Genomic DNA, 27982 nt, shown 5'->3' on the forward strand with positions numbered 1-27982 from the left:
CGCCCGTCATGGCGGACCCCGCCGACCTGAACCTGGACGCGCCCAGCGACCTCCAGGACATACCTGACCTGGCCATGCAATTGATTCCCCCGCCAGAGGGAACATACCCCGACAAGTCAGTAGCGACATTGTTTTGTCATACCCGATCACACCACATGCTAACCAGCTTCGATCCAGGTCCTCCCTGCTTGCGGCCGTCCAGGACCATGGCAAGACCCACGGCTACAATGTGGTGGTCAAATCCTCCAGCACACCAACTGAGAAGAAGCCGGGTCGAACGGCAAAAGTATGGTTGCGCTGCGATCGCGGTGGTCACTACCGGCCCCGAAATGGACTCACCGAGGAGACACGAAAACGACGCCGGACCTCACGACTGATGGACTGCCCTTTCATGCTCGTCGCAGCTGGTTCCCCGGGAATCTGGACCTTGACCGTACTGAACCCGACCCACAATCATGGACCCGTTGTCGAGAAGCCCCGACAGGTGCCTCACCACAAGGTGCGCAAAGGCCAACTCCCTGCGATTCCATACGACTGGCCACACGATGCGACCTTTACTCCATACACGACTGCGCTGGTGATCATTGACATGCAAAAGGACTGTGAGTGTTTGCGGGAGATTCCAATGCAAGAGGTTCAGGTCGCGCGACTAATCATTATCATTTTGCTAGTCTGCACACCTGGAGGATACATGCAGTACCAGGGCTACGATATCTCTCCAGCACAAGATCTGATTCCCAAGCTACAGCGCCTGCTTCATGCCTTCCGCTCTGGCGGGTTTCCTGTGTATCATACTCGTGAGGGTATGTTGTTGTTCTATACATCCACACACTATCTTTGAGGTCCCCCACTAACCTATCCTTCAGGCCACCGCCCAGATCTATCCACTCTTTCCAGCCGTGAGGCCTATCGTTCCCGCAACAATGCTACCGGTCTAGGCATTGGCTCCCCAGGCCCGATGGGCCGCCTGCTTATCCGAGGCGAGATGGGTCATGACACTGTAGATGAACTGTACCCACTTCCAGGCGAACCCGTCATCGACAAGCCTGGGCGCGGTGCATTCGCACATACCGATTTCGAGCTCATCCTCCGAAACAAAGGTGTCAAGAATCTCGTCATCGCCGGTGTCACTACTGATGTATGCGTCTCAACCACTCTGCGTGAGGCCAACGACCGTGGATTCGACTGTGTGGTCCTGGATGATGGTACTGCTGCAGCCGAGCCTCCACTCCACGCCAGCACCATCGAGTCCATCAAGATGGAGGGCGGCATCTTTGGCGCCGTCGCCAAGCTCGAGGACGTGGTTCACGCCGTCGAGAACTTCAAGTCTGTCACTATGAAGAAGCTGGCTCCTCAGATGACGGTCTGATCTTTTCTTAACTTTCGAACTCTTTGTCCTTTTTAGCGAACTTCGATTGGGATTTTTTTGGAACTGGGAGGAACCTGGCTGGCGTTTTATCTTTCGGGGCAAGGATATCTCTATCTTCTTTCTTGCGGTTCTCTGCCTGGTTGATATTTTATCACTGAAGACCGCGTTGAACCTGATCGTCGTTTCGGGTCTTTGTTTTTGTCTTTGTGATTGGCGGATTTAGCGGGCCTGGGATTTTTCGGTGAAAACCAAGTTGTTTTATTTGTTTTTGGAGGGTCAAAAGCGGTCTTAGCATAGGTTTGCAGCATATATGCTGTCCAATTCTGGTCCTATTTCTGGGTATCATACATAATTGCAGGTTCTATCTTTCTGATGAGACTCAGTCCAATGTAGAAAAGCGACATCAGAATCAGGATCGGTAACAACCAGTCCTCTTTCTTGCTCTTTGTAAGTCTCGCAGCAGATGCACTCCAAGGTCCTTTGAGAAAAAAAACGATGCACCTCCGTAAACGCCACGCTGATAGAGCCACGTATTCAACAAATAACGATATTATATGCACTTAAAGCCACTTCTTCCCCGCGGCAGTGACTCTTGTCCTGAAAACAGGGCTGCAAATTTCCATTCCCTGTTTGTAGAATGGACTCATTGCCGTCTTGACATAGCTCTCGTATACCTCGTTCATAAATTGACGTACTGCCTCCTCGGTCTGCGGGCCGGTCGGGTTAGTCGCAATAGTGCTCGACGAGCCACGCACGGTGTTGCCAGATGATCCCAGTAAGGACGATGATCCGAGGCCGCTACTGCTGGCGGGATTGGGGACAAGCGGAGGCTGGTGGAGGAGAAGGAAACGGGCTCCGCTGGGCGTGAGAAAGGCGGAAATGTAGGCTGCGGCGGGAGGATAGGTGTCGATGTGTTTGAGGTACCTATTTCGAGGGGTTTAGCTGAAGGTTTCCCGCCGGAGGGTAGGTTTAACGATTGGTGTGGTGTTTCTGAGCCTTCTTTCCGCTGAAGGTGGGAAGTAACATACATTCCGCCGTTTGTCCACTGTGCTTCCTCCAAAATGTCTAAACTGGAGTGGATGATGAACTGGTTCATGTACTGCGCTGTGTCCGGGAAGCGGAACCGCGCAATGCCATCGCCGCCGCCTTTGGATGTGCCAAAGGCGATGTTGAAGATCGGCGTATCCGTTGGCGAGAGGATGGTAAAATAGTATGACATTTTGGCGGGTTGTGATTGTAGAGGTATGAGACGGGGGTTTCGAGAGCCATGTTGCCTGAGTGGGCCCGTCGCTCGCCGGTATTTGGTGCAGGCACGTGATCGATAAGTGATTAAACCTATGGGTTGAAGCAAGGATACTGAGCTTAAGGAATGGAGAGTTGGAGAATTTTTATTATACAGAGAGTAGGTAGGATATGGATAACATTAGGATCTCATGGTGTGCAGTTATAGGTGCGCTGTACCGAATGGATAGGTAGTCAGTAAGTATATTTTGGTCCTCGATATGTGGACAGGTAGCTTGGTAGGAAAGAATATATATTGTGTCCACCTCTGGTGTCAGGCAGGTTGTGATTCAACAAGCAATAGTTTTGACGCAGGAACCTACCACGTTCAGATGAGAATAGTATCTACAGCCTACAAAAATTCCAATACACTTAACATAGGCAGCGCTCCAGTGTTACGGTTGATGAGCTTTCTGGACAATACGTAGTGCCATCCCACCCCGCAAACCATGGTCACATGACGGGCTGATAACCAGCCCCTGCTCTATCGGCCTATCTTGTCTTTTTGACTCGGAACGTCATTCACCTCCAACTGCGGTCACGCTGACCTCCTCGAGTCACCCTTTTTTTCAGCTTGCGCATATCATTCTTTGCATACGACCAACTGGGTGACATCGCAAAGATGGCGCCTCAATTCTCTTCTGGGCTAAATATGCCAAACAAGAACTCTTCGGGCCCAAAGCCGGCCAATGCCTTCGGACAGAAGCGCAAGAAGAACATTTTCGATGACGACTCCGGAGAGGAAGACAAGCAAAATGACGGCGCAATGGAAATATCCGCGATCGGTGGACTGGATGTGCCAGTATCGAAATCGAAGCCCTCATCGGATGCCGGACCGCCCCCCAAGCGAAAGCTGCAAATGGGTCTTAGTGGAAAGCCAGGCGCGAAGCCACTGAACAAGTGTTCTATTTTTGCTCATGATGAGGAGGATGATGAAGAGAAGGAAAAAGAGCGCCAGGGAGAGGTGCGCTTCGGATTGAACCAGAGACAATCGAAGAACCCGACTGGCCTTGGCAAGGACTACAAGAACTTGTCTGCGCTACACAGCAGCAAGAAGTATGCCGAAGAGGCAGAAGAACTCGACCCATCAATCTACTCCTACGATGCAGTATACGACAGTCTACACGCGAAGGATGATAAGTCTGCGACTGCCAACAAAAGTGAGGTGCCCAAGTACATGACAAACTTGCTGCGCAGTGCAGAGATTCGGAAACGAGATCAAACACGCGCACGCGATCGTCAGCTGGCGAAGGAACGTGAGGCTGAAGGCGATGAGTTCGCAGACAAGGAGAGCTTCGTTACGGGCGCGTACAAGGCACAGCAGGAGGAGATTCGGAAAATGGAAGAAGAGGAGGAGCGAAAAGAGAAGGAGGAGGAAGAGCGGCGAAAGCAGAATGGCGGTGCTGGCATGGTCGGTTTCTATCGGGACGTGCTGTCGCGTGGTGAAGCCAAACATGAGCAGGCTGTCAAAGCTGCTGAAGAAGCCGCGCGCCGGGTCAAGACTAGCAATATTGACGAGGGTACGACGAAAGAGGCGGAAGAAATGACCGAGACTCAGAAAGCGGAGAATCTTAACGCCCGTGGTGCTCACATTGCCATCAACGACGAGGGCCAGGTGGTCGACAAGCGCCAATTACTGTCTGCAGGACTGAATGTGGCACCGAAACCGAAGGCCGCTCCATCTGCCGCTCCTACATCAGCTTCTCGACCCTCAGCCGGACGCCCTGGCGCCGGAGCTGGTTATCAGACTGGCCGTGCTGCTCAGCGGGCCCGCCAAACCGAGATGATCGCTACTCAGCTGGAGGAGCAAGCTCGGAGAGAGGAGGAGGCCGAGGCTGCCAAGCAGAAGGAAATTGCGGAGAAAATTCGCAGCCGCAAGACAGTGACCGATGTGTCCAGCGCGAAGGAGCGGTACCTGGCGAGAAAGCGGGAGCGGGAGGAAGCTGCAGCAAAGGAAAAAGCCGGGAAGTAACAGGGGAATGTTGTGCTTGGAAAGAACGTTTGGATACTTGCATTTTTTGGTGCTGGAAAAGGAGTCTTATGGGATGTACATTGCAGCGGCGTTCTGGATAGGGTTTACTAGTCATGAATATCTGTATACTACATTAGACGGGGTCCTGACCCACAGGTGGAATGAAAATCTTGATCGAGCCTTGCGAACAACACGCGCACGCAGAGATAGACGTGACAGTATCCGGGGAATGATTAACGATTTGGTTATAAGTGAATCTACCAAGCACCACCGGATACTGATATTGGCCATACTAGACTCTCCCCGCGAATGACCCTCTACCTCGTCCTCACTGGATGAAGCCCTCCGGGGTAACGTAATTCCCGCCCGACCGAGCCACCCGGCCGACCGAGCCACCCTACCCCATTAGAAATTTTTGCATCAAAATATATCAACCAAAACGCATCAATTTAGCTATATCTGACGATTTTTACATTGATTGATCTTATGGCCAATTCCCCTACACCCACTACACCTTGGTGGAGCCCTGGTTGCTGGCTGAGCTAGTTGAATAGCCTCATCGCCCTGCGGCTGCACTACTACTAGAGTGTCTTCAATTGGCTGATTCAGCTGCTGAACTAGCTGTAGGCCCTCTTCGACCGTGAGGCCTCCTTCGTGCACTATCTGTTGTTTAGATCGTGTGCGTTTTTGGCGTATTTTCTGATTCGCTGTGTGTAGATCGCTGTTTTCCTGCGCCAATAGCGCGGCCCCGTGAAGCGATATGCAAGCGCCTTTGATAATCTGATCTAGCACGGTTTTTGATGGGCTCGGAGGGCTATTTGACCGATATCTTAATAGATCCTTCAATATCGAAGCTGATTTTTGCAATTGCACGACCGTCCTGGGTGTTTTTGGGCTAAATTGGCTGCAGCTAGTGGTTGGCCTGCTATTTGGTGGCGATGGCGTTCGGAGTAAGATATTGAGCTTCGAAAGCACTCGATCTGCGTCGACTGGAATAAGACCGGTAGCAGCGAAGCTATTTTGAATAATATGAGGTTGAAAGGCCTCCGTGCGCGCCCGGGCGTACTCTGCGAGGAAATCGAACTTGTCGATATGGTTATACGACGCACGAGCAAGATCGCTTACGTAGCGACCGTATGCGCGTTTTAATATAGCAAAACACCTAACATCAAGCGGTTGTAAAAGATGCGAAGAGTGTGGAGGCATACAAAGTGGTATAACATGATTTTCTGTGCAGATCTGGTCGAATTGAGGTGTAAGATGGCTACCGTGGCCGTTAAGAATCAAGAGTCGATATTTCCCCTTCGTACGTGTCGTCGTCGCTGGAATGAATAGCTTCTGTAGCCACCGAAGGCTAATTTCATCGGTAGTCCAGCCGTTTGGCGAGACCTCGATACGCCAATCTTTTGGAAGCTTCTCGTCGAACCACGACGCTATGAAGTTTTTACCTTTGAATATCACGCATGGCGGTAGCGAGTAGCCATCAGCGCTAACTGCTTCGACCGCTGTAACCCATTCACGATTACCCGGTTGTAAAATCGATCGCCGACCATAATATTCCGCCCTTGTAACGACCTTCTGTGTAGCTATAATCCCCATAGCGAAGCCGGTCTCGTCAAAGTTATAGATATCCTCCGGTTGGATACCATTCGCGTCGATAACATCTTGTACGGTCGTAAACCAGGCTCGTAGTGAGGTAGGGTCTTCGTTTTGGGCTCTTTGGTAATCGTAGCGTCTAGAGAATGCTGAACGAAGCTCAGGGCGTCGTTGCACGAAGCTTGATGGCCAATTTTTACCTACAGTAGCTGGAGGGTCTTCACCACGCGTAGCTAGTAGAATATTGGCCATTTCTCGCACCATAGAGGGCCTAGGCGCTGCACCACGCGTATCCATAGAGATTATCCACTCAGTAAGCGAATCCTCTTCGTATTGGGTCAATTTATGACCAGATGGGCGCACATCGACGCGTGGGAGGCGGCCGACAGCGCGGTGTTGTAGTGTAGTGCGAGGTATTGCGTATAGCTTCGCTGCTGCGCGTATAGACTCGACACGACCATTTTTGATATCGTCAAGGGCTAATAAGATCTTGCCCTCTTGATTGGCTGATTTCTGAGCAGATCCAGAGCGAATTGGTGGCATGGTAGGTGGTTGAATTAGGTGGGTGGGTTAGAAGACGCGTTTTTTGATGGGGTGGCTCGGTCGGCCGGGTGGCTCGGTCGGGCGGGAATTACGTTATGTTAAGTCCGGCTGACTTAGCCACCAAATTGGGTCTCCAACTGGATGACTCATCACCGGAGAAACTCCTTATCCCGCCGCCGAACGGGGCCCTCGCTAAGGCCGCCCCACCCGGACACACTCCCAATTTTGCAATCCTACGATCGTGTGTGTCGAGAGTCTCGCTTCCTTCCCCTTCAACACCTCGCAACTCCCACTCCATCGCCAACAATCATCCAACATGGGTAAGGTTCACGGCTCTCTCGCCCGTGCCGGTAAGGTCAAGGCCGCTACTCCTAAGGCAAGTGCCCCTCTTGAACCTCTTTTGCGCCGCCTAGGGGCCGAGACAGATTACACGGCCATCTGCCCGGCCGCCCAGGACCGCTATCCATCGATCCGACCTCATCCTAACTGGAATTCTGCGTACAGGTCGAGCCCCAGGAGAAGAAGAAGAACCCCAAGGGCCGCGCCTACAAGCGTATCCTGTACACCCGCCGTTTTGTGAACGTTACCCTGACCGGTGGCAAGCGCAAGGTACATTTCGAATCACTTTCCATCACCCATCACCCACTGCACACACTACACACATCACACCACAACTCGATGACTCTTTGCGACAAATTCCACACCCGCCCATATCCTCCAATACACACCACCCGAACTGGAAAGAACTTCACACTGACAGGAACCCACACAGATGAACCCCAACCCCGGCACATAAATCACCAAAACCCCCTAGTCATGACGGAGGGTCGAGTTTTCACCGATGTTTGAACCCACAATATTCGCGAAACCTGGCACCCCGGCCTACGGCTCACCATCGAACGAAAGTGCTTCCCAGATAATGGCTGGCTACTTGTACGGATGATATCATGCTTCGCGTTCACTTGAATTTTTTTTCGGCAACCGGGTCGGTTTTGCAGAGGCGGACGTTTGGGAAATGTATTGTGGAAGTCATGGTAGCCTGAGGATGAAAGGGTGTTTGCTTTGCTTTGGACTGGGAGCCAGCCAGTCACGGGCTGGGTTGAGCTCTGTACGGTCGCTTTCAACTCGTACATAGGCTATTCCATGCATTACATTTCCAATCCAGAAATGGAGTCTTGCCTAAGTGCGCACTTTTTTAAGGGGTTGGGATCTGTTGGTGCCGTCACCGCAAAATGGATGGGCTGGGATACACTCTCCCTGCTGTGTTCGCAGTATGACGAGCTACGATCTTGTAGATGCCCCACGTAGATAGGAGTGCGGCTCAGCTACGGAGGAGTTAGCCCAGCCTGGACGAGTCCTGTTGGACTTTTGACCTATCATCTATTCGGCCAGAACGCTCCACAGTATGTACTTTATCGACCTGGAGAGATGATCCGAGGTACAGGATCTACTCATAGTAGTAGGTACCAAACTGTATTGAGCCCCGGCATGCTCACGGCGCCTGTGGCATAGAGGCACAGGGTCCTGATGTCCTTGAATGCATCGGGGCCAACCGCCACTCCCAGTGCAGCACAGGCATCCAACAAGATCCCACCAAAGATGCGGGCAATAGGGGTCCGCCCCCAGGCAGACAGGCTTGGCGTCTTTCGCATAAACTAGTTTTAAGACGGACCTAGGGCTGTCTGGCTTGGCCTCTTTTATATCAAACTACAATCTTACTATCGTTATTGCCCATCGACTGGTGTCATTTCCATTGTTGACATCTGACGATATGATGCTACCGTCGCCGGCCGTTGGCCTGCCCAAAAATAGAGCAACCAAACCAAGTTTTGCCCTGATCGGCTCTCTCGATTTCCAACGCAGGTTGGGGTGTTGCGCGCCCGGTACTGGGACCTGGGTCTTTGACACCCCGGAGTATAAGTCATGGCATGATGGAGACTTGCAAACCCTACTCACTATCCGTGGCCCATTGGGCTCAGGCAAATCCGTTCTCGCTGCTTCTATTGTGAATAAGCTTCAGCAGACTGAGAGTGATGTTCCATGTCTGTTCTACTTCTGCCCCAAGAGGCCCCATACACCTCTACTGAAGAGTCCCTGGCGAAAGAGCCTGTCTTTTGGCCTTGTTCTGGACTGGCTTGTCCAGGCGGTTGAATTTGTGCCGGGTTTACAAGACACGCTCGAGCATCTGTCTCAAGGCTTGCGGGGGTCATCCCGGCATAGGGAATGGAAGTGGAGCGATTTCGACTGTGTGGACGTGATGCAGCTATGGAAGCTGCTGGTCGAGGCCGTCGAGGATTTCCCCAAGGTATACTGTGTTATTGATCATGTCGATGCGTTTCAAGACCCGGAAAATGTGGAGTTCTTGAAGGAACTGCTGCGCTGGAAAGATCTGCATCCTGGTAATGTCAAGATATTGTTCACCAGCAACTCTGTTACGCCTATCGACAATGAGATCAGCCTGGGTATGGACAACGAGAACTTGCGCCAAGATGTGTGCACGTTCTTGGATGCCCAGCTCAAGACTTTCGGTGTGCCTGAAGACACAAAATCCAAGATTGGAGATGCACTAGTTTCAAAGTCGTTTCTCTATGTCCGTCTCTGGCTGTTCTTAACGCAAGACAGCGACATCATGAGCATCTCTCAACTTCTGAACGAGCGGAACCCAACCCTGTACGCTCTATACGATCGCATTTTGGAGAAATGCAGGGTTGGGCCACTTGTGGCCGCGGAGTACCGGCGAACGGTTCTGTCTCTGATTCTCTATGCTGCCCGTCGTCTTCGCCGTCTGGAAATTCTTGCCGCCCTCGAAGTGCAATATGGATCTCAAGTGAATCACCAGCATTTGATTCAATCAGCCTTCGGACCGCTGCTAGAGTTCGTTGGTGATGAAACACCACCATCAATTCATGAGTCCTTTATCGCTTTTGTTCATGATAAGAATCGAAGCCCGGAAAGCCAGGGATTAGTCCCTGTCGTTTCACCAGCGGACGTACACCAGCATCTCGGAAGCATCTCCATAAAATGTCTGATGGGCAGCCTCCAGAAACCAGAGGAGTTGGCCGACGGGAATTGGGGTTCTACCAAGGCATGGGACGATGCAAAGAAATCCCACCCTTTGCTTGACTATGCAGCATCCAACTGGTTCCTCCATGCACGGGAACTTCCAAACATTACAGGAGAGTTCCGAGAACTTCTGCTCCAATGGTGGGGAGAAGGCAAAGAATGTGCAGCTCGTTGGATTGAGGAAATATGCAAGCCAGACAAAAAGGCAATTTCCTCTATCGCACCTATCCATGTCGCCGCTTGGACAGGAGCTCCAGCAATGATACCCCTTGCCTTGGAGTTGGGCTGTTCGTATAACCAGAGGATGAGCGATGGAACTTCCCCACTGGCTGTTGCTTCAATGTATGGACACGAGGAGGTAGTCACTACCTCTTATGCCGAGGCGGAGACCCAAATTTAGTTGATCAGCATGGTGACAACGCAATTGACCTCGCTGCACGTCAAGCTCATCTCAATATCGTGCGGATACTAGCCGAGGCTAATGCGAATGTCAATATCACCGAGGAGGAGAAGGAAAGATCAAACCGCTCAAAGAGAGACTCCCGTCGAGGAACATGCGATCAAGCTTATCCCCGATCAGCATCTGCTTTCTCAAAGGCTCTCACGGCCCGTAACATGGAGGTAGCCCGGTATCTTATTTCCTTTGCCAATGATCCGCATGACTTTGCTAAGGGACTGGACGACGCTGCAACTGAAGGAAATATTCCTAAAATTGAACTTCTCCTCAGCTCGCCCTTGGCAAATGTGAACGGGAAATGGTCCAGAGACACACCACTTTTCCGCGCCGGGCTATCTCATCATTATGACACCATGAAGTTTCTTCTTGAGCGGGGCGCGGATCCCAATATAGCCTCCAGGGGGCTGCGCTCACACGGTTGTATCGTGGTTGGCTGGAAACTCGGTGATCCGGACTCTATTCCCCTCCACGCCGTTGCCGGATTCGGCGTTGGCGGAATGCGCTACTGGAGGAGTGTGGACGAGGCACGTCTTGAGAAGGCTCAAAAATGCTGTCAGTTGCTGCTAGATGCAGGGTGCAATGTGAATGCCCAGGGACACCGCTATCAGACCCCCCTCCACTATAGCGCTTCCCGAAACCTAACGACAGTGACGGAGCTTCTCTTGCAGCATGGGGCAGACTATATCTGACGGACGAGGACGGCAAATCTCCATTAGATAAGATTGGCAGTGACAAGAAATCCCTTGCCACAATTGAGATTTTGACCAAGCATGGACTGAAGCTGGATGAGGCTCGTGGTCCTGAGGGAAAGATTCCACTTCATTCAATGGTCCAGGGGTTGAGAGCCATGGATGTGTTTGATCCAACCAGCCTCGATCCGTATGTAACTGATTGGAATATTGCAGACAAAGATGGGAACGCCATTTTGAATCTCCTAATCGGCTCTTATGCGTCGAACCCTGAGTCCATCTCGAAGCTTGTGCAGATCGGATGTGATGTTCAGAAGAAGAACAAAGATGGCCTAACGCCACTGCATACGCTATGTCAGCATTGCATTAGCTTCAACGTGGAGGAACGCGATGCGGTGGTTAAACTACTCGTGAAAGCTGGGGCAGACATTGAAGCCAAAGACGCCAAAGGTTGTACGCCGCTGCATCATTTGGTACAGGCATCGACAAACCGCCCCTCTGAGACGCAGCAGCTCATCCCTAGGTTTGTCCATACGTCTGGGTCTAACATCAATGCGATTGATGAAGATGGCAATGGTATATTGCACATGCTTTTCCAGGGAGAGCCTTCCAGTATTTTCACCGAACTGGTGGATCTAGGTGCCGATCCTCGGTTGACGAACTTCAAAGAGGAGACTATAGTGCATCATTTGATGAAAAGTCGTCTTGCAGAGAAGGCTGCCATTCCGGTGGACTTCGTCCAACGGCTCTTGGAGTATGGGCTCTCCAGCACTGCCCGGGATCGAGATGGGAATACTCCACTCCATATTCTCTGCCGAACACGACTGAGTCCCAAATCCGATACATGGCCATCTGACCAGGTGGTCGACGTCTTGCTTTCCGCTGATGGCGGCAAAAAGCTTTAGAGATGGAGAACCATCAGGGTTTGCGGCCACTTGATTTGGCTGCGGCCAACAACAAGCTACTCCTGGCGAAGCTCATTTCGAAGGGTGCCTCTACATCGAGCCCGAAGATGAATGGCCAGAACCTACTTCATGTTGCTGCTTCAGCCCGTGAAGGAAACATTGTCGGGTTCATGATAGACCGTTATCGTGAGGCGGAAAAGCTCAATCTTGTGCTGAACCAGCCTGATCAGGATGGATGCACACCCTTACATGTAGCCTGCAAATCTGGCTCAAAGGAGAGCGTCTGGCTGCTAGCGGAAGCCGGAGCAAAGATTGACATACGTGACAATGCCGGCCGTACCCCTCTAGAAACATGCCAGCAATTAATCGATGAAGTGGCCCAAAACAGTGCAGGATCCTTCGCGAGACAACCCAACTATCACTATCATCCCTACCAACATGGAAAGTTTGGATCTGAGCCCAATTCTCAAACAAATGATGGAGGACAGATGGTGGAAATTACGCATTTTCTTGGACAAGCCGTGGGCCAAGCGCCCCCACTGAGAGGAGATTATATGCCTGACCCCAAGAAACATGTCCGTTATCGTGAATGTCTGTACACCGAGATTATCAGGAAGGGTGACTATGGAGTGTTCCAGAGATTCATCGAACAAGGAATGGACTTTGCCCCTATCAAGGATAGAAGCACACTTGACCCCCTCACTCTTGTTGCAGATGGTGGGTATACTTTCTTGTTCGACATGGTCGCTCAGTCATTCCCGGACAAGTCCTGGCTCATGGGGAACAAGGTTGCGCCGCCCTACTTTTTGACCGCTGTGATGACCACAGAGCCTAACATGCCAATCATCCGGCTACTTGTGGAAAAGTTTGGAGCTGATGTGAACGTGACAAAGAGCGGCAGCACTACTATCTGGGATGGAGAGTGCGGGAACTGTGAATTCGGTGCCCTGCATATTATTGCCCGAGGCTATGTCTGGTGGCATAAAGAAGTCCTAAAGTACTTGCTGGAGAAGGGCGCCGACCCCAATCTGACCGATGAGAGTGGCCTTTCCCCGTTAGATGAGAAGATCGAAGATCCCGAGGTAGTTGATCTCCTTGTTCGCTATGGAGGGAAGCCAAATCGCCCCGATCGCTCTCGTGCCCTCTGCAAGGCTATAGAAGACCGGAATCTTCAGGCTGTGCGGGATATTTTGGACTTTGGACAAGATCCCAACTTTCGACTTCCGGAACAGACTCAACCATCTGATCCGTCGTTTGGAATAGGGGCCCCAGAGAAAACATCGCGAGGTCACTCCAAGAGAAGTCCCAGATATTCCGGAATTCGAGAAGGATACCCCCTGGAGCTCGCCGCAGCCGGCAACTTCGATGAGGACCGTGTGCATCGTGCTTTGCCTATCGTCAATCTACTGCTGGAATATGGTGCCGACCCTTTCAAGCAAAGCAAACGTGACGAGAAGAGAACGATTTTGCACCAACTCCTTGTAGAGTCGGAATACTTGACAATCTGCGAGCCATTCCTCAACCAGAAGGGCCTAAACCTCGAGACTCGCGATTCTTATGGCGATACCTTAATTCCTGGCAGCTTGCAAGCACCGGAATCGGTCCATGAAAAACTCCACGCAATTCGTGCGCTGCATGGCGCTCCACCAGAGAGGTGCCGATATCAGTGCCATGAACGACCAAGGAGACAACGTTCTACATATCTTTGTGTCTCCCTCTAGCAAGCAGTCGGATGAAGAGGAGAGGAAAGAAGCTATCTCTCTATTCCTCCGCCAGTGTCCCGACATCGTTCACCAGCGCAACAAAGCCGGCTTCACGCCGCTTCAGACTAGTTGGAAACATAGTCAACGCGACTGGGCCTGGCAGATACTCCTCGATGCAGGTGCTGATTTCATGATACCCACTCCAGATGGAGACACCGTGATTCATGCATCCTTAAGAGCGTATCTGAACTGGACAAAATGGTTTAGCCGCTTCCGAAACTCAGGGATCGATATAAATACTCAAAACAACTCTGGCGAAACACCCATATTCAGTTGGGTGAGATCACCGGCTGTTTTGATAGACGAAGGGGCGAGCTTCCTATCACCTGAGGCGGAGGAAGAAATGTGTCACAAGACGATTGTGTTCTTCAAGGAGGTGGGCTTCGACTTCCATGTGCTAAACTCCCATGGACAGAATTTGCTGCATGTCCTGGCCCAATCGTATGTCCAGAAAGGGTTCACTGGAGAGTTTGGAAAGCCGCCCCGTGAGACCCTTATTCTGTTCAAGGAATTTGTTGAACATGGGCTAGATGCTTCGGTTCAAGATAAGAAGGGTTGGTCTGCGTTAGTAGGTTCATCTCTGAGACTAAGAATTATACTATGGGTCATGACGCTAATTGCTTTATAGGACTATGCTGTTTCAACTGGTAATGAGGATCTCTCGGAGTGGTATGGGAAGAGTCGGAAGTGAGTTTGCCAGTCTACTAGCCTGTCTTGGATATTCTTGAATTATTGGACTGGATCATTTGTTCCATCGATTTACACTGCTTGTTTAAAATCACTTCTCTGGACTAGCGTGACCATTGAACAATGCTACATGAGTCATGCCACACGCAATCTATGGATGAGAAGTAGATGATCGACAATCCCCCTCGAAGAAAATCCAGCTCGATCAATCGGGTGTCCGCCGTTGACGGCTCAGCCCGCGAAATGAAGAAACATCCCATCGTGAACGATCACCAATCGTAGGACGCCCGTAGCTTCTCAAACAAACTAAAGGTCATGACATCGATGGCTACCGGATCTCAGCGTACAAACAAAGGAGGCATGATCTCATTCGCGGTCGGGACGTCCGGAGTTGACATTGTTTGGGTGGCTCTCGGGGTAATGACCTCACCGCTGTGGTATCCATGGATCGCTGTAGTTCAATTAAGCAAGTTAAGGTTGTCGGGATGATCGCGACCAGATGACTAAGGGGAGGATCACCACTCACAAACAGCATTCTGGAGCTTTCTGGTGGGCATTCACTAGCTACTAAGGATCTGAGTCTTGGTGAACCAAGTCTTTACGTCACCGGCTTTGATTACTGTGGAACTCAGCCGTTCATTCGTGCGACGACCATCTATTGTTTCCTAACTTGATAGCTATACCCCACACTCCAGCACCCGAACCAATACGTCTACTCCACACTCCATAGTCGTCATGGGGATTCTGTGCTGTAGACGATAAATGTTGACATTCATGCCCAAAAGCTCAAGAAGTCAATCAGATTCATTGCGGATCGCGAAAGTAGTCAATAGTCAACTAGGGGAGCAATCAGATTTCCCTTCAGAATCGGCTCCAAAACACTTCCGATTCATCACGCGACTTGTCATAGCCAAGAGACTCTAGGACGAAACACAGTGACGGAGCTTGAAAGTTAATACAGAGACATCACCTGGTCGCCGGCTCCACTTCCGCCCTCCATCCCGCATCCCCCAGCATCATCGACTTCGCTCTCCTGCTGGAAGGGATGGATTGTGGACTCTCATTTGCTGTGCTGATCCGCTTGCAGTGTTGGAATTGAGCTAGAAGCAAGGTATACTGTTGTGTGTGATTGGTGAGGTCGAGGGCCCCAAGACTGCAGGGCCTATCGATGACCGTCCCCTCTCGGGACCCCCGAGGCCAACCCATGATGCAATGATGGAGGGGAAATTAATTTGTCTATTAATTATCTGCAAGTCAGTTCAACTTTTGTTACCATTTTATACTTTGCAATAACAACAACTGAACTCAATGACTATATGATAATCCTCAATTTCTATTACGACCACACAACCATCAATTTCTATACCTCCACCATATCTTCTTTATCTCTATATCTATCTCTTTTGATACCCAATAACAACAACATCCACCATGTCCTCCAACGAAATGAAAACCGAAGCTGAGCAACATGGCCAAAGCCTTGGCGCTCGGCTGACCAAGAAACTGAGCAAGAGACTCTCGATCAACACTGGCTCGAAAGAGGGAGCGAAAGAAGGCACAACGGCAAGCTCAAGTAGAGAGGCTGCCCACGATAGTGGCACTGGCCATCTGGCTTTCGACAACGGCCAGGAGCCCCAGGAAGGAGTAAACAAAGGAAACGTCAGCGGTGCGAAGAACATCGCAACAAAAGGGGAGCACACAAAGGATACCGGCAGTCAGGGCGATATGAAGGGTCCCGCGACAGGGATCGGATTGAAGGGGGATAATGTCAACAAGAAACCTGCGGAGGAAGTCAGCAAGCGGCTTGGAGGATACAGACCCAGTATCAGCCATGGGCCGCCCGAACCTAATGACGACATCAAAAAGGGTCCCATCACGACAGGGACCCAGAGAGATACTGGACGAGCGGGTCGGGCTGGATCTGGGAGCAGCAGCCAACGTGGAAGAGTCAGTACAGGCAAGATGGAATCCAGTCAAGACCAGACTGTAGCCTCCCAAGGCCGGCAAGAGATCAGTGAAAGCCAGCAAGGGCTCCAGCAAGCCCAGTCAGGCATTCACACCAGCCAGAGCCAGAAGGAACTGAGGAAAGAGCAACCGGGACTCGGTCAGGGCGAGGAAAATCTCAACCCAAGTCAGCATCAGCTTGATCAAAGCCAAAAGGAAACGAGTCCAGGCCTACCCAGCAAAGGCACTGTCGCTGGAGGAACCTTTGGCGGCCAGCAAATGTTGGATCAAGAGCTTCGCGATCAATCCGCCATAAGCGATGACGTTTTCGGTGATGGAGACGCCGGTAAAGCTTCCATGTCAACGCCCAAGTCCGGAGCCAAGTCCTCGCCGAAGCCCGCGTCAAAAGGTGTTTTCGGCGGTGGCGCTTTCGGCAACCTCTTCAGCCGAGCGTCGGGCCAAGGCAGATCCTCCAAGAGAGACGTCGCCCAAGAAAAGGAGGAGATGACTTCTAAAACCACCGAGCAACATAAAATTAGTCGACATACTGGTACTGGTGCTGGAGTCGGTGCTGGAGTCGGTGCTGGAGTCGGTGCTGGAGTCGGTGCTGGAGCCGGTGCTGCGATGGGAGGCCTGGGCCTGAGCAAAGGTGCCATGGACAAAGGTGCTATGGATAGCGGTGGCAAGGGTCAAGCTGGTATCAGCAAGACTGGAATGAGCGAAGAAGACCCTGCTATGAGAAGAAAAAGTCAAGAACTGTCTAGCCATGGGGGTACCGTGAGAGGAGGCACTGCTGTAATGAGTGGTCCCATCGATTCATCCAGCACCACCACCTCGTCAGATAAAGCCGGCGCAGCTGCAGCCACCGGAGCTGCAGGTGTGATCGGCGGTGCCGGAATGGCCGGTAAATCTGCAATGGCTGGAACTCGTGGCACTGGCCTAAAGCAGGATGTCAGTCAGCAAGGTCTCAAGCAGGATGTCCAGAGCCGGGGATATGGAAGTACTACCGGTTCTACCACCACCAACACCAGCGGAGTGTCCACGCGAGCTGTCAAGGGTCTGGGTGGCAGAAATTACAAAGTGACTATCTTGCAGGAAAAGGCCCAGGCTGTTTCCCAGAAGTGCAAGACTCAGCTGGGCATGTCCGCCAGCGAGATCAGCCAACGCAGCCCGACTGTTGACGCTTTTTTCGACGCGGTGGCAGCTGAGCGTCTGCGCTGGATGCCTCGTGATGGTAGCAGACTCGATTGTAGTCTTCGATGGGCATCGCGACTCGCATATGCAGTCAACGCTCTTCGGCAGTCGATTGGGGCTTTTGCCCCTGGTGTCGATATGGCAGCCCAGTTGATTTGGGGATTCGAGATTCTGTTGCTGGAGTCTGATATGGACAACACCGACCGCTTCGAAAGTGTCTTCGGCCGATACGGTCGCGTTGCTGTCGGCATTTATCTCTTGTTGCAGTACGAGACCGCGTACAAGGCCTCTCCAGAACTCCAGCCCGAAGCCGCTGCCGTCTTTGCTGATCTACTAGATATGGTCTGTGCTACAACGACAAGCTGCGTCGAGGGATTCAAGGCCAAGGAACCTGACCAACTCATTGGGCACAATGTTGATGCAGCCTTTGTTACCTATGCCAAGCGCTATTCAACCCATTGGAATGCCATTGTCGAGTCAACTACCTCGGAATTGGTGAACCAGAGCTCTTTGATCTACTCGAGTCCCGAGCTGGGCAGCCTTCGCCAGTTCCTCGGGGTGCAGGATCGCCCGCTCCAGTTCATTCTCGAGTCTCGTACCCACTCCCTTGCCGAGGGCTCTTTCGAGTGGTTCAACAGCACCCTGTATGAGTTCTCGGTCGGCAAGTCTCCAGTGATGCTGGTGACTGGTGGTACTGGATCTGGAAAGAGCGCCCTCGCACAGTGGACCGTTGAGCGTGTGCAGGAATCGGCTGAGCATAACAACTGGAATGTCATTCCGTACACAATTCGTGAGTAATACTGTTCTGACTTTGAATGCACTAGACTGATTGAACTAGGCGCCGACATTCCTGTCGCAACCCTTCCACTGCGCATCCTGAAGGGTATCCTGCACCAGATGCTCGACCACTGCGTCAGCGACAAGCGCACCCAGGAGGCAATTCTGGTCCATGTGGCCAAGGCGGCGCAAGGTGCACTGGATGGAGCAGGTGACGGTCAAGTGGAGGAGTGCCTCTGGCGAGGCATCCGCACTGGCTTGGCCTCGAACATCCAGTACATGTTTGTTGTTGATGGTCTGGACCAGATTAAGGGTGGAGATGCCGACGCAATTGGCGTTCTAGATAGCTTCAACAAAATCCTTTCTGAGCAGAATACCGGCTCCAAGATGATCGCCTTCACCAGACCGCTCAGCACCAAGCCATACTCTGCCAACATCGAGCAGCTCACGATGCAGACGTCGCATACTCGCACTGATCTCGTCGCTTACGTCAACAAGATGCTTTCCGGTTCACATTTTGATAGCATGAAGGGTAATCAGCTCCAGACTGCCGTGTCTACCATTGTCAATCGCTCTCAGGGCTCCTTCAGCTGGGCCGAGATGGCTGTTGAGTATGCTAAACAACAGAGGACATTGGGGCATGCAGTTGCCTCGGTGCAAAGCCTGCCACAGTCCATGCCCGAGCTGCTTGATTTCCATATGAAGAATTTAGATCTCGGGCAGCATGAGGGACTGTGCATCATGTCTTGGCTAGCTGTTTCTGAAAGACCGCTATTAGTCGAAGAAGTGGAGCAGCTCCTCAGCGTCGAGCCTACGGAACCCAGCTTCCTGTCGCGTATGAGCCAAAGTGACAGCCAATGGTCGAGCGCGCTGAGCCCTCTAGTGATGACTCGCGACGGCGTGGTCTCCTTTGCGCATACATCCATCCGTGATCATGTTATCAAACAGGCCAGATCGGCCAACGCCAAATCGCCGCTCAACCTGAAAGAAGCCCACCACGATCTTCTGATGAGATGCCTTGCCTGGGTTCAGCTGAGCGTCCGGGAGGAGGTTGAGATCTCTATGGATAAATTAAGCATGGAAGAACGCAACCATCTTTTCGACAAATATACCATCTTGGAGTACACTGCTCGTTACTGGATATCCCATCTCCTCTCGTCGCCTCTGGTGACCGATGAGGGCGAATTCCAGTTTACAACAAGTTTCAAGAAGCTACTTCCGGCTACAGTCCTCTTCACACGCCTTGAGCTGACGTGCAAGGAGTCGCAGTTCACGCGGTCTAGTGTTGTGGAACTCTACCGTCTTGCGACAGATGTTCGCCGGCTGATTCTGGGCGAGAAATCCATGGCACTTCTTCAGAGCCTGTGTCTCAGTGCCCGTGTATCCAAACTCGCTCGCGCCAGTCATGCCGACGACCACTGCTACGAGGCATGGAAACTTAGCCAAGAGCTGCTGGGTCAATCGGACTCGATCACTTTGGCCTGTGCCGAGATGATGACACAGTCTTTCAGGGAAAGAGGTACTATGACCGCCCAGCAGGAGGATATCATGAAGTACCTCATCCTGACAGACTCCGAGATTACTGGAGTTGCGTTCAACCAGCGCCTGAGTTACCTCGGCATGATTGTTAGCATGTATAAGTCTCGTGGCGACAACAACTCTGCCCTTACTATCTCAAAGCAGTTCTATGAGCAGGTCCTTTCGAAATACGGCACCAACTCAAGACAATCATCAGAGGCTGCCGACTTCTTGACCAGCCAGTTCTCTGCTACTGGCAGCGACGAGATGAGTCGAGACATTGCCAGAACAAAGTACGACACTGTTGTCCGCACAATGGAAGTCACAGAGGAGCGTCGTATCAAGTATACTTTGTACATGGCTCAATTGTACGAGCAACAGGGTCAAAATGCCCAATCCCAGGCAGTGCTATCAAGCCTGTGGTCTGGTCTCAATGCCTGCGACATTGACTCGGTTGACATGATGGACAAGAAGTCCAACGTCGCCCTCGCTTACTATCAGTTCCTCCGTCGTCAGGGCCGTAATGACGAGGCTGAACTTGTCATGCGTGAACTTGTTGCGGACCTGGAGGTTTCTGGCATCCGCTCGCCGGAGATGATGCAGCGAGTACAGTTGCTGCGCGCCGAGACTCGCAAGATGAACATGTACAGCCTGGATCGCTCTCTGTCCGTCATCATGTGGCACTACTACAAGGAGAACCACCAGGAATATACACCTGAAGCTAGAGCCCTGGCACTGTCGCTGGCAGAGGGCATGGCCAATACAATCTCCATTGAAGACGCCACTGTGATGTCTGGACGCGACCGCAAGTTGATGGTCGAGCTTCTTGATTCCATCACCTCATCGCCAACCAACCTCTCTGCGGCCACCTTGATCCTATGTCACAATCTTGCAAGTATCTATATACGCGAAGATGACTGGTCTGAGGCCATTGACTGCTCCAAGGCAGTATTGAAGCACGTATATCCGTCGGTCGAGCGACCTCGTTCTTACATGAAGTTCACGACTGAAATGGCGCCTCCTGTTGCTGACTTGGCTTTGATCCTCGCCTATGCCCATTTCCGGAGTCTGCATCTGGAGCAGGCCAATACCGTCTATGAAAATGCTTTTGGATCTCTGGTCGCATCGGATAGAGTGCCTGTGAGCTCTGCCCTGGCCGTCGCCAAGGCTGTTGTCGAATTCTACGAGACTACCTTCCAGTTCCCCAAGGCACTTAGTCTGCTCCATACTGTCAGCAACTTCTTGACGTCTCGACTTGGGGAGACGCACACGCATAGCATTGAAAATATGTATGTGGAGGCTGCACTGGCCAACCGCTTGGAGATGAACAATGAGGCCAAGAGCGCGTACGAGCGTATCTACAAGAACACTCTCCGCGGCGGGGTCGTTGCTTCGGAGGGCATGGATGCTGCCCTTGCTCTTATTGGTCTCTATGAGAAGGATTCGCAGTGGAATCCGGCCCTGGATATCTACCGACACCTCTGGCCTACTCTTGTCGTGCTAGAAACCACGCAAGCCTATGATCGGTTGCAGACAGAACGTCTTCTTGAGAAGACCTACCTTGGCTACATGACCCTCCTGACCACGCGCATCAAGAGCTCTGACTTCTCCGAGCGCTACAAGGTTTCCTCCGATTATGTGACGACCTGTCGCAATGTGTACGGTCCCACTCATCAGAAGACACTTAGTGCGACTTTGCTCTTCGCCGAGCTGTGTGAGACAACCGATTCGTACACAGATCAGGCCATCGCGCTATACAAGCAGACTTTGCAGACGAGTGATTGGGTGCCAACCTCAGAGTCCACTAAGGTTTTGGACCAGATGACCCAGCCGCTGCCAATCACTCTCAAGCATAAGCTAGCTCAACTGTTTGTCCGCAAGCGTGACTCCACCAGCGAAGCTCGCATGTTGTACACCGAGGAGTTCCAGCTCGCTAAGAAGACCCAAGGCTTCTTCTCCACTACCACATTGTCCTGGCTTCGCGAACTCGCTCTTGCTCATTCTCGCCAGGGCACTCCTACTTCCGTCCAACAGGGCAATGCCCTCCTTCACAATTATATCACTGAGGTCCTGCACGCCGGTGGCGACTCCGACATGATGGCCAATTGGGCACGCAAGATCGCCGCCATCTACCTCGAGTGCGGCTTCATTGAGGGAGGCAACAATGCTCTTGATGAGATACGCCAGCGCGTGGTGTATGGATCCGACACTTCTGTAACGGTCCTAAGTGAACGTCGTGAGGCCATCTTTGTGGCTGCCTTTGAGGAAGCCTTCGGTCGTCGTGCCACTTCTGATCAGATCATGAGCGAGATGGCGCGCGAGATGCAAACCCAGCAGGCATTCTCCAAGAACCTGTCTGGACATGACTTCATCCCAACCTTGGTGTCTGGCGATAACCTGGCTCGCCTACTAACAGACCAGAAGCGGACCCGTGCTGCGATGGACACGCGCACCAAGCTGTACGAGTATTTCTGCACCACGCTTTCCGCTAGCTCGATCGCCGACCGGGATATCGTGAAACAGTTCTACAAGATCTGTCTCCGAGAGGTGCATAGTGAAAATTATAACCTCAATATCCTCACGACAACCACAAAACTTGTCCGCGACCTGTGCAACTCGTCTCGCTTCCAAGACGCCAGTGACGTGACAGGCGTGCTGCATTCGTTCCTCCACCTCACCGATGGCCTCAACAACTACGACAGCATCACGATGGCTACAAAGCTGTGCCTGTACCTCAGTGGCCATCAAGCTACCAAGTGTGAGAACAAGATGCTCTCTGCCGAGATGTCTGCCAAGTCCAAGATGCTCTTGCAGGAGCTCATGGAATCATCGAAGGCTATCGGCCTCGAGATCGTTGACCTGCCGTTCAACGAATTGAACGATATCATCACCCTGCTCGGCGAATACGAGATGTTCGACGATTTAGAAGCCATTCTCACTCAACTTTGGACCTCGCGCATCGTTCAGCGCACCTGGACACCCGATGTCGTCGTTTGGATTGGACGTCGCCTCGTCGAAACTCGTTTCTGCCGTGGCGCTGTTGATTCAGCCATTCAGCTTTGTCGCGACATTTGCTACAATCTGCGCCAGGTGTGGGGTTCATGCGACCCCGTTACGCTGGAGATGACCAAGCTCCTGTCAGGCTTATACACCGCATCCAATGATCACCAGTCCGCAGCGGCGCTACATGAAGGTGCCCTGCATGACCTGCTGGGTGACTCCGATGCAAAGAGTCACCCCCGAGGGGCAGACACTGCGTCCCAGCACTTGGAACTACTGCGTCGCGCCCAGTCACGACTGGGAGCCGACAAGAGCTCTTCCCACAAGGCCCCTGCTCACGCGGGCCTCATGTCGCAAGTGGTGGAGCGTTTCGGGTTGCAGTCAGAGCAGATCGAGGGCGTGGGTGATGCTCACGGTGGCGAGCAGTTCGGTGTCTGGTCCCGACCCAGGCGGTTCAGTATTGATGTCGAGGATCTTGATGATCAGGGACAAGCCCATAACAACCATTTGCGCGAGTCGAGTGGAGCTGGCTTGACAAGTGGCAGTGGTGCACCGAGGAGAATTTCAGTACAGGCGCTATAAGCCACCTAATTTATTGGACATTTTGACGAGGAGGATTGCGGAGAGGTGAATCAAATTGCCAGCCACCACCACCTTTCTAATATATTGGCGCTTGAGATTTCTACAGGGTATCATGTAAATTGTGAGAGATGAAATTCCGCAGCTATCTTTTTGAGTTCAGTCAATGCCACTACCTACTTCAACATCATCTCTTGAGGGTATTAGAATGTTTGACAACGCCTACAGGCGACTAGTAGAACTCAGTTCTGACGCCAGCAGTATCTTTACTACCTAAGTACTCCGGAGAACTAAGTGGATTTGCTAAGATTGAACTAGAGGGTGGCGTGGAAGGAAAGGTGGATATTGAGGTGTCCCCAAAGGCACCGGCATATTGGAATGGCAGTGTACCCAGCTATGGGCAGTTCCAGAACCGGGCAATTACGGCCTATCGGAACATCCCGTTGCCTGATCCATGCAGTGAGGGAAATCGGTGTGCATACTGCGAAGAATGTCAGTGTCCCTGTGGCATTAGCATCGAAACCATTAGAGCGCGGCCGGGAGCGTTGTGAAGGATGGTAGACCAGATACTGAATATCCGTTGGTAGCAACTACCAGCAACTACCCAGGCTGCTACCCGGTGCCAGATCATGATTCAGAGTCAAGCACAACCACAATTCTGTTTCCGGAAACCGATCCACTTCATAGAATATCCAATGACGAATGGAGAAATTATCTATCAAAGGAATGACTTTTTAAGAGATCAGAGCATCATCAAACGCCTGCCAGCTGGTCGACGAGTGAAAATAATGATGGCAACATTATTGAGCAAACTCCTGCGATCAAATGGCGAACTAGAAACGGTATGTGGGGCTGTTCAGCTACTGTTGCCATTTCTTTTCTTTGCAAGTGACTCTCTTTGTGGATTGACAGGATATGACTCAATTGCGCGCAACGTGGCTGCCTCCTTTGATATCAGTTCTCCTCTGTTGTTCCTTTGTGGACTCTATACATTCGTTTTCAACGCCACTGGTGCACACTAAATGGCCCCGGACTACCTAAAAAGATGGAGCAAACTGCGTTCTGGCCCTCGTCAGAATATTAAAAGGGCCTGAAAGTGGACATACGCTCCAGTCGATTCCCGTGGTTAACAACAGTTGCAAGAGTAGGCAAAATACAGGTACTAAAGGTCATCGAGCGAAAAGAGCCTAGCTACCATTTCCAAACTAAAGATTTACAGCTGCAGTCGACATCATGAAACTACATTAGGTATTCACACTTCATCCTCCGTGATGCCCAGAGCAATTCGTCCATCATCCTGACATCGAAGCATGCGCCGGCTCTTTAGGTCCAACGACTGGTGTTTAGCCCAGCGCTTGACCTCCACATCGCTCATACGATCCGCTTGCTCCAGAATGGGACGACTGTCTTCGGAAACCATTTGGGAAACCGCCTGCCAATAGTTCCCAATTAAGGAACCGGCTGTGCATTTCAGAAACTGGACGGTAATGATGCCAACGACGATAGAATGGGTTGCAATGAGAGCCGTCCCGATGACAAATCCGATCCACTGCCCTGGGATTGACGACACAGAGGAAAATGCAGTCGATGCTGCTGCCTTAGTGTCCAATTTCACCAACTGCTCATAATAAGCCATCTGACAGATCCTCGTTAACAATACCTGCAAGGCCAACGCGGGACTCGCTGTCGCGTTCAGCGTGTCATGAAACATATCCACATGCGTCAAGTGTGCGCTCGCGCTATATCCCATCGCATTCTTCGTGAAAATCACACCCGGATTAACGGGATTCACGAGTGCACTCGTAAGATATATTGCCGAGGGCAAGGAATAGATGAGCGATAATGAGAAAAACCAGGGCGTTGAGAGGTAAGCGCCCAAGTCATTTTGAAGTTGAAAGCTTTGCCATTGAGACTTGGGCCCGAGGGCGAGCAGCCCCCGGCTGGTCAAACTCTCTCGGGTCCTCGATGCGCCAAGCTGGCGACGGGAGCTCTCAGTCAGGTACTTCTGAGCTTGAGTATCCCATGACATCGTAGGCTCCGGGTTCTCAGAGGAGCTGTTCATGCTTACACTGAGGGTTTCGGTGCCCAGATTGGTAAGACACGCGGAGATCCGTAAGGCCTCGACGTCGGTCCCATTCGTCACCATTGCCCACGGTCCATTGGTACGCGTCACCTGGACAGCATGCTTCGCGCCAACCGCATCTATCATCGCCTCTCCGGACACCATGTCTAGGACCATGAACATGGTCGACGCTTCGGGATAACCGACAATGGAATCGGCGGCATAGCCCTCCAATTGACTTCCGGCAGTACTGTTATTGGCAGTAGGCGAGACTAAGGGGTCTTCCAAGAGCACTATCCAATTCATTCCGCTGTTGGCGAAGCAGATGCTGCTTTCTATTAGCGTATGGTTGCTCCAATATAGTGGTGCGGGCAGCTGGCAGGTAAAGTTGATGTAGGGCTGCGATTCAGTATTCCGCAACATCGGATAAGACTTGTTTCTCATTGCGATTTGACCTGACAATTGCATATGAAACTCATCAGTCGCATCGAGTGTCAAGTTGATCAGAGATGGACTGGCACAGACGACTCGGTGGTCCATAACCGGCACCGGGCCACTGAACCTGCGTAGCTTGGTTCGTTGGGCCTCATCCTCAAATGGGAGGAAAGCCCGATAGGTGTGGCCTGTGTCATGATAGTCCGATCCTTCTGTAAAGGACTCTGACAACTCAGCGAATGTCCAGCTTGCCATAGGAGGCATCGTCCACCACCCAGTGGTAGATAGAAATGTATTCTCGAGGATACTGACGTTTGTCGAGTTGTTTGGTAAGGTAAAAGTTCCATCAGCAAAGTCGGATAAGAAGATGGTTGACTGAAACTGGGACGCTGTCGTCACTAGGATCTCTATAATCACCAGTGTCCCTATGAAAAGCGATAGATGAGGCCGAAAGTCGGTCGCCATTAACAGGCTGCTCGGGGCCACTTTCACTGCCCGGATTGTGGAATAAACTGGTCCTTGTAGCAAAGGGATACCAGTTGTCTCCATGGCAATCCCCGCGACCATCGCAGTGGCAAGACCGGCCTGCAAAGCGACCACGCTTCGGATAGCAGTGGTGCATACCGTGACTAATCTGGTAGCCCAGCTCGCATTGACGATTCGGACCCAATACCTCTCTGGCTCGTCCCCAGCGATTGCGATCATCGATTCTCTCCAAAAAAGGGCCAAGAGTACCACTGGCAATAGTAGGACTGCAGAGCCAAGAAATATGGTCAGAAAACTGGTGACACCAACTCGTTGCAATAGAGTCCTTTCCTTGTACTTGGGCTGTACATTCTGGGCTTCATTGTTGATATTGTTTTCCGCGTTCGTGTTAAGGGCTACTAAGGGGACATAGTCACTTGTGTCACCAGGTTCGTGGAATGCCATGATTGATGAAACTCTTCTCGCTTCAGGTGGCTTTGCAGCTTGTCACGAGGGTGACAACGGAGATGCTTTTTGGACAAAGTTAGGAGGCTGCTAGGTTTGGGGCAGAATGTTGGAATATAGAAAATGGGGAGCCCAAAAGCTTAAGTCATTAATCTTGGAAATATATTTTGTGACAAGCGAGCGTACTGATCCTCTAACCTGGCCAAACAAGGCCGAATTTATATTTCTCGGCAGTGCAAAGTTGGCTTGCGGCTCCACGAGGTAGATTCCAGAACCCTGACGCATTTCACGGGCGTTGATTTAATTATAGCGTTGCCAGGGGTGAATGAATAAATAAATGCTCAATTTGGGATTGAGCGTCGGCCTTGGTAGACTGCAGCTCCAGGGGTATGCTTTCTACAATAGGCCGGGAGAAAGGCAAGGAGCGAGTAGTTCGTTGCTGGAATAGGATCAAAAGTAGAATGGCGTCACAACTATTAATTCACTAAAGTAGGCCACAGGCCTCGTGATGAGTTGTCAATAATCGTGCATACACAGCCAGTTAGATGGACGATGTACCCTGTCAGCCATCCCGAAAAGGCTTCCTGCACAGTGTGTCCAGCCCCAATGCAGATTTGCAGCGGGCCAATGGTACTTAAAAAAAGTGTAGAGCGAATGCACCTGCACGTGGAGAGTCAACTATCACCCAGCTCGTTGACATCCAAGGTGGTGACGTGAGCCTAAAAGCCGGAGCCGCAGAGTCACACACAGGGAAAAGGGGTTGGCGGGGCTTGGGGCTGTGATCATGAGCGAAACCGCCTCATCTGCAAAGCCTAGGGCAGAGGGCGAAAGAAATAATGCGCCCGGTCTGGGCAAGGGATCCAAAGAAGTATTTGCCGTCCTCTAAGATATCAGGATGGGAGGGCTAGACTTATTCCAGTATAGTGCTGATCCTTGTGCCTGCGAGAGGGGCCATGGCGTTCGGGAAACCCAAAATTATCATTGGCCTGTTCATTATCACATATTGCCAAGGCGAGCTGTATTGGGGTGGGCGCGTCGGCCAGTTGGTGGCGGGGGACAGTTGTTGGACCTGATGACTTGGTATTCCGCTTCTTGAAAAATAACTTAGAGCCTCGTCAAGGGCTGCCGTAGCCTAGTTGCTGCTCCTATTGCTGGGCGCGACTTCGAAACCGCTGTGACGCCTCGGCAAAGTCCAGCACGGCTTTGACCGTCCTGGCC

General features: G+C 51.8%; 8 protein-coding genes across 8 annotated transcripts; 6 read left to right on the top strand and 2 right to left on the bottom strand.

Annotated features, from left to right (window-relative positions):
* Positions 1-8: 8 nt before the first annotated feature.
* Positions 9-1369, top strand: N7482_010430 (cysteine hydrolase family protein; the record flags this gene model as incomplete). The annotated part of the gene is made up of 4 exons (XM_056692554.1): positions 9-115; positions 178-602; positions 672-803; positions 867-1369. 4 exons carry the CDS (start codon positions 9-11, stop codon positions 1367-1369), a joined length of 1167 nt encoding a protein of 388 aa, XP_056538511.1.
* Positions 1370-1929: 560 nt separating this feature from the next.
* Positions 1930-2588, bottom strand: N7482_010431 (TRAPP subunit TRS20; the record flags this gene model as incomplete). The annotated part of the gene is made up of 2 exons (XM_056692555.1): positions 1930-2293; positions 2398-2588. 2 exons carry the CDS (start codon positions 2586-2588, stop codon positions 1930-1932), a joined length of 555 nt encoding a protein of 184 aa, XP_056538512.1.
* Positions 2589-3272: 684 nt separating this feature from the next.
* On the top strand, positions 3273-4622 carry N7482_010432 (splicing regulator NSRP1-like domain-containing protein; the record flags this gene model as incomplete). Its single annotated transcript, XM_056692556.1, has 1 exon — positions 3273-4622. One exon carries the CDS (start codon positions 3273-3275, stop codon positions 4620-4622), a length of 1350 nt encoding a protein of 449 aa, XP_056538513.1.
* A 2455-nt stretch (positions 4623-7077) lies between these two features.
* Positions 7078-7610, top strand: N7482_010433 (40S ribosomal eS30 domain-containing protein; the record flags this gene model as incomplete). The annotated part of the gene is made up of 2 exons (XM_056692557.1): positions 7078-7116; positions 7266-7610. 2 exons carry the CDS (start codon positions 7078-7080, stop codon positions 7608-7610), a joined length of 384 nt encoding a protein of 127 aa, XP_056538514.1.
* A 922-nt stretch (positions 7611-8532) lies between these two features.
* Positions 8533-11875, top strand: N7482_010434 (ankyrin repeat domain-containing protein; the record flags this gene model as incomplete). Its single annotated transcript, XM_056692558.1, has 3 exons — positions 8533-10182; positions 10233-10833; positions 10950-11875. The coding sequence occupies 3 exons, from the start codon at positions 8533-8535 to the stop codon at positions 11873-11875; spliced, it is 3177 nt and encodes a 1058-aa protein (XP_056538515.1).
* A 107-nt stretch (positions 11876-11982) lies between these two features.
* N7482_010435 (uncharacterized protein) lies at positions 11983-13596 on the top strand (the record flags this gene model as incomplete). The annotated part of the gene is made up of 1 exon (XM_056692559.1): positions 11983-13596. The coding sequence occupies one exon, from the start codon at positions 11983-11985 to the stop codon at positions 13594-13596; it is 1614 nt and encodes a 537-aa protein (XP_056538516.1).
* A 2160-nt stretch (positions 13597-15756) lies between these two features.
* N7482_010436 (tetratricopeptide repeat protein) lies at positions 15757-23340 on the top strand (the record flags this gene model as incomplete). Its single annotated transcript, XM_056692560.1, has 2 exons — positions 15757-18253; positions 18302-23340. 2 exons carry the CDS (start codon positions 15757-15759, stop codon positions 23338-23340), a joined length of 7536 nt encoding a protein of 2511 aa, XP_056538517.1.
* A 1249-nt stretch (positions 23341-24589) lies between these two features.
* On the bottom strand, positions 24590-26764 carry N7482_010437 (uncharacterized protein; the record flags this gene model as incomplete). The annotated part of the gene is made up of 1 exon (XM_056692561.1): positions 24590-26764. One exon carries the CDS (start codon positions 26762-26764, stop codon positions 24590-24592), a length of 2175 nt encoding a protein of 724 aa, XP_056538518.1.
* Positions 26765-27982: the final 1218 nt, after the last annotated feature.

Source organism: Penicillium canariense, assembly GCF_028826845.1.
Source record: "Penicillium canariense strain IBT 26290 chromosome Unknown utg000008l_segment0_segment0, whole genome shotgun sequence".
Classification (NCBI taxonomy): domain Eukaryota; kingdom Fungi; phylum Ascomycota; class Eurotiomycetes; order Eurotiales; family Aspergillaceae; genus Penicillium; species Penicillium canariense.